Source organism: Alligator sinensis, unplaced genomic scaffold (genome assembly GCF_000455745.1).
Source record: "Alligator sinensis unplaced genomic scaffold, ASM45574v1 scaffold1960_1, whole genome shotgun sequence".
NCBI lineage: Eukaryota > Metazoa > Chordata > Crocodylia > Alligatoridae > Alligator > Alligator sinensis.
The window spans coordinates 99669-105790 of record NW_005843074.1 but is presented as its reverse complement, the minus strand read 5'-3'; the positions used below and the strand labels follow the sequence as shown (position 1 = coordinate 105790).

At 39.6% G+C, this 6122-nt stretch overlaps 1 protein-coding gene across 3 annotated transcripts in view; it reads left to right on the top strand.

Moving 5' to 3' along the window:
* The window catches only part of AP3D1 (adaptor related protein complex 3 subunit delta 1), a 72094-nt gene that overhangs the window by 49590 nt on the left and 16382 nt on the right, over positions 1-6122 (top strand). For all 3 annotated transcript variants that reach the window (XM_014526539.2, XM_025193593.1, XM_014526540.2), the window contains 4 exons: positions 2494-2639; positions 2795-2936; positions 3837-3908; positions 5125-5199. In XM_014526539.2, coding sequence (XP_014382025.1) covers positions 2494-2639; positions 2795-2936; positions 3837-3908; positions 5125-5199 — 435 coding nt within the window. The remainder of the gene's footprint in view (positions 1-2493; positions 2640-2794; positions 2937-3836; positions 3909-5124; positions 5200-6122) is intronic.

Here is a 6122-nt window from a genome sequence, read left to right as displayed (position 1 = left end):
TCGTGTCATGCTTTCTGCCATGTGATGCTGCTGCGCAGTCTTCGTCTTGTGTAGATGCAGCCAGTGTTTGTGTGACGCGCACACTGCAGAAATAACCCCCAAAATAACCTCCCTTAAAATGTCTGTTATCAAAGGATCATGTTTGCATTCTGCACCTTGCATGTCTCAGCAATGTAGAAAGTGACAAGCAGTTTGAGTAATTTTCCCAGGATCACTTGCAAGGCAAGATCACGATGGAGCCCAAAGTTGACACCCAGTCCTGTTTCCCTAATCATTATGCCAAATATAGAAATAAGTATGCAGTTACTGGCATGTGATTGCAAGGTTTGAATCTGTAAATGCTATATTCATATATGCATATAAAGTAGCATCAAATTCTTTGCTTCCATTACTGTGCTGCACCATACCATGTAATTCATCACCTTTTGGAGTAAAACTATTTTTTTTTCCACAAGAGGTAATTCAAAATTATTCAAGATGACTGTCAAGTGTTACGTGTTAGCAAGCGATGCAAAGAATGAGTATAAAATTTGATGTTTGAAATGGGTTTTCAGGGGAATAGAATCAGCACTCTAAAATAGCACAAGCACTCCCAGCTGAAACATAAAAAAATGTTATAGGGGTGCGGAAAATGAAGGGAATGAAAGGTCACTAAAGTGGGAGCAGGAGACACATTAGAACTGGAAAGCTAGAACCATATATTACTCTCACTTCTCTGTTCACTTAAACCTTTAAAGCTTTTAGTTGATTTTGGTACATGTAATATAAAATAAAAACAGCAAGCATAGTTATGTCCATAACAAAATATGTTTAAAACTTTCTGACTCTTTGAACCTGTGCAGTCTAATTTTGGCAGCTGAATATCATATCAGAGTAAGAAAGGTAAGGCAATGTTAAAAAAAAAAAAATGTACTAAAAGCCCCATATAGACATGCCTGTATGGTTTTACAGATGTTTGTCTCAGGGAAATGCATACAAAACCACATTTTTGAGAAGGCACACAGGCATTTACATTTAATAATTAGCATGCTTGGATTTTAGAGCAGGGCCTGAATCATGAAGCAAGTTCTTTTCTTGTATCTTCCATTGACTTGCTCCTAGCAGCAAAGACAGGATAAGTAACTTTCCTACTTCCACAGTAACTTCAAGTTACTATCAAGTTTCCCTGTCTGTTAATGCCAGCTTCCCTATTCGTAAAGGGATTGATGTTTCTTTTTTGCTCCTGTTGTTAAGTATTGTGCAATTGCTTGATTCATTGTGCTATGAAGTACAGACCGTGGCTGTTGTAAGGCTAGGCAAGACTTCTTGTGGGTGATTATCTTTCAGTGGACCAACTGTGTGGTTGGTATAGACATAGGCAAGCTTTTGAATATCACAATACCTTTCCTTAGGCCTCAGCCATTGTAAAGCTACTCATTTTGAATCATTAACACCATGATAGCATGGGTCCTTATTTTGATTTTTACATTCTTAGGAAATTTAAATAACGCATACACAAGTCAATCAGTGCTTTTTTTTTCCTGAGACTATCTTGCTTTACACTCTAAATTCCTTTAAATTGGAAGCCCCAAGTGACTGACTTTTCTCATACATCCTGACCACTTCCTTGAAAAAATTCCTTTGTAGCTGAATTTGGTTACCCGTTTTGCATATCTGGTATTTAATTTGCCTCTCTATTTGGGGAGATGAAGAAACAGAACATACATATCATTGGGATATTCCCTGTAGGATCATTCCTAATGGGTAGAGGCTTGCTATTTAGAGCAGTGGTTCTCAACCTTTTTGGAGGGGGGGGGGGGGTCCCGCGCCACACTCAGCGGCGAACCCAGAAGCACCGCACATAAGTACCAGTGGTGAGCCCAGAAGTGTTCTTCTTGAACCCTCCTGAGGACTCTTGCACAACTGTGATTTAGGTCGTGACCCTAGGTTGGGTACTGCTGATTTAGAGGCAGACAAGGTTCCTGATTTAGCGGAACACTTCAGGACCTAATTCTGAATTGTGTGTGTTGATGCATGTCATCTTCAGGCATCAACGATATTTTGTCCATGTAGCTCATCTTCTGCTTTTAGGATGGCTTGGTCTCCCAACTCCATTAAACACTTCTGAAAATTCAACCTATAATATACTTCATTTTTGGATCTGAGGGAATCTGGATGTTTTGTGAGAATGATCTAGTTGGGGATGGTCGTGTTTTGAGCAGGGGGTGACCTCCTGAGGTCCCTTCCAACCCTAATTTTCTATGATTCTATCATACTTGATAGGGATTATCCATATGTTACAGATGGGAAACAGGCACAGATTTGGAAGTTTATATAACCAAGGTTGGAGATTGCTGAAAGAGGAATCCCATCTTCGTTAATCCCCCATTGCCAGTATCTGCACAGTTAACAATGTGCTTCATCTTACTGTAGTTGTTTAGACAGGGTTCTTATTCAGCAACAGTTGGTGCGTTGACACTGGTTTTTTAACTTGTTTTTATATTTGGCTTTCAGGCCTCCTGCATCTTGCAGCTGATTAAATATATTCAGAAGCTACAAGCAAAAGAGGTACCTGTAGCTGAGGAAGTGATAGCATTGTTTGCAGGCGAGCTGAACCCTGTAGCTCCTAAAGCACAGAAAAAAGTCCCGGTTCCAGAAGGGTAAGATCTTTTATCCTTACAGTATTGCTTTAAATGCATAAGTAGTAGTTCTGTAGCTAAATCAAAATAGCTAGAAATCCTACATATGTGTACATGCATGGAGAAACAGAATTAAGCTGTAAGTAAGTAAATCCATCTGTTGCCATTCTTCCTAGCTTGGATCTTGATACTTGGATCAATGAGCCTCCTTCAGATAGTGAGTCTGAAGATGAAAAACCCAAAACAATCTTCCATGATGAAGAACAAAGGCATTCTAGACAGAGACAGCCAGAGATGGATGAAGAGGAGCTTGCCAGGGTAAGTGAATGTTGACATGCACGTACTACTAATATAATGGTACATTCAAAATCACTGAAGTAGTTGCAATAGTTTGTTTTTTTTAATGCAGCTGAGGGCATGTACCTTGCACAGCTTCCTGAGTTGGAAGTAGAGTGAGCAAGGATGCAAATCTTTGTATGTAACTACTTGACTAATCCATTTTTGTGAGAATCCATACTGATAACGATGTTGTCTTGATTCCCATTGCCTTTGTCTTTGGGATGAAAGCCAAGTACATGGGACCAGGTTTTCAGAAGTGCTCAGCATCCAACTTGCAGAGCTCTTCTTTCCACTTGCTTTTTTCCTGAAGTGGGAACTAAACCTCTTGAGAACCTGGTATCAGCAGGGAGAACAGCTCTTCTGAAAATTTGCCCCATAAACTCTCCAATTGTTCTGATGGCTGCAAACACGGAGACTGTTCTTTACCAAGTGCCACTCACTTAACTTTGATTTGAAGTAAATGTGTGGGTTTTTACTTACTGTTAGTCAATCCCTAGCATTTTCTGGCAGGGAACACGCAGTTTGCAATGACATTTGGGGTGCAGGGTTAGACACAGGCATTTCTTTGTTGGGCTTTGCGCCTGTGTTTTTCCATGAAACCCATGAATTTCCCACCTCTCCCGTCCCCAGCTTGGAAGAATAGACGGGAGGGATATTATTTGGTAGTTTTTCCTTAACAGCTGTTTGCCACACTTCCTTGTAACTATGAAACTTGAAAACTGGAGCGGTTTAATCAGCCGTTATTTCCCTGTAGCCTTTTGTGAGTTGTTTTCAGAGCTTCAAACATACTGTGTGATCACACTTTGCAGTGTCTGGAAATAAAGTGGAGAGTGAGCTTGAGTCAGTGCAGTAACTACAAATATCTTCCTTTTTTTTAAGCGCCGAGAAGTCCGGAAGCAAGAACAGGCAAACAATCCATTTTACATTAAAAGCTCTCCATCTCCACAGAAAGTAAGTCTGGCTTGCTTGAAACCACTTTCACTATCTAGTAGAACAAATGCAGGGGCTCTCCTCTAGGCAGTTGGACTGACTAGTGCTCCTTGTGTTTAGCCATTGTTTTGAGGTCTCTTTGTATTGAAGAGCTGGAAACAAGTCAGCATCATGTGACCAGTCTGCTTTCTGACACTCCTGTTGACCTGAAGTTTGGGAACCATTGTAACAGTAATTGTCATGGTCCTTTTTTAGAAGAACGTGGGGTATAGTCTTGCTCATGTGAATTATGAATTCATCTCATAAAGCCGAGTATTTAATATTCAGCCTAGGCTCCAAGATAGCAAAAAGAGCTAGAAAAAATAAATGCATAAGTAGCTGGAAAGAACTTAAAATACAACGTTAGGTGAATCCCCTGGTCCAGTAATGTGAGTAAGTGTTGTACTTCTTTTGCAGTTATGATTTTTTTTTTTTTTATACTCATTCCCTCCCATATCCCAAGACTTTCTGTGCCAGGTAGACATTCTGTTGAGATCAACGGTCTGTTTATGATGCAGCAGATACACTTGGCAGGTGGGAGCTATGCAGATTGCCTGGTATACTGAGCATAGTGAAAAGCAGAGACAGGATAAAGTACTGAGAGCACCATGTGTGGACAGTCAGTGTGATGCGTCAGCTAGTTAGTGGCTGATTTGAATGCTCCATGTGTCTAAAAGCCTCAAATGAGCATTAGATTATTGTACTGTTGTTTTATTTTATTCTTCCTCTCTCCCAGGATTAGGGCTTTTCTTATCCCCATTACATCCTGAGACTGCCTTGATAACTTAGATCTTCATTGTTTACCTTAGAAGAAGCAAGCCATAAATGTTTTTCAACCAGTTATATATGCGCTTTTCTTGTCTGAAACAAATAATGCTAGAACACTATAGCTAGAAGGAAGGTCCAGATCAATATTGATCAGTTGGTGGCAGTGTCAGAGTGCTAATCCATTTTTCAGGTTCTCTAAATATTAACCTATCCTTTGACATACTAACTACAAAGATTACACTTTGATTTTAATATTTTGAAATATCTCCATTATGAACATCTCCGTCAGAAATGTTTCTAAATAATGTAACTAGTTAACTGACTGCATATTTAAAGTGTTTAATGTAGTTAATCAAGTGTTGAACTGACACACAACAACTCGCTGTACTGTGAAGTCTACACTAATACAGTTTTTCTTTCACTTACGCAGCGATATCAGGACACTCCAGGTGTGGAGCATATACCTGTAGTCCAGATAGACCTTTCTGTTCCCTTGAAAGTTCCAGGTAAGCACATCAAACCAGTTTCAAAATGGAGTTGAAGCTAATGATTTAAACAGAAGTAGTCATTTTCTCTGTTTTATGGCATGAGCTTTTACAGTCTCTCACATAGTTCCCATGTTGGTTGTCACTTTTTAGCGCGCTAAGAAATACAGCTGTTTAATTCAAAACTCTGTTTGAATTACTCTTAGTCTATTATTCTGAATATGAGGCCCACTTTCTTTTAAGTGTGCTCTAGTTCAAACAGCTTAACAGGTAAATATAATACATATTCAAACATGAAAAAGAACCGATATTGTTAGGAAGTATCTTCAGAACATAACCAAGTTCTGCGGTACGGGAAGGCAAAAAGTTGATGTCAGAGACCAGTGGATGGGGACACTAGAGAATTTAGCAATAGTAGTGACACTATTTTAATATGCTGCTTTCTGGTTAATGGTAAGTTATAGATCTGAAAAATAATTGCTTGGGAGTAATATGGGGTTGAGCATCTCTTAACATGCATCTCTCAGGAATCAGTGTCTTCACTTGCAGATTTACAGCCATCAGCGTTTTGTCTAAGGTGTATAGTAAAGGGTTTCCCCAAAACATGAAAAAATATTGTCAAATATTTATATTTTTTTAGCCTTGGAGTAAAATTCTTCCGTTTAGTGTCAGTGTTCAACCCATGTTAAGTCCACAAGATGCAGGCAAGAATCAGAGCAGAATTTTGTCTGCTGGTTTCTAAAGGGATATGGAGTTGGGCAGGGGAAGCTTTACTGAGCAGCTGTAGGGGGGAGGGTTAAGAAGTAGAAGTGTAGTGTGCTACTCCCCATCTGGGAGTCTGGATGAGGAGTTGGGAGGAAAATAAATGTTTGTTCTGAAGTGACTACGGAGATGGTTAACCTCAGAGTAGACTAGCCTGAGAGCAGTTTGGGCCCTTCTTTAC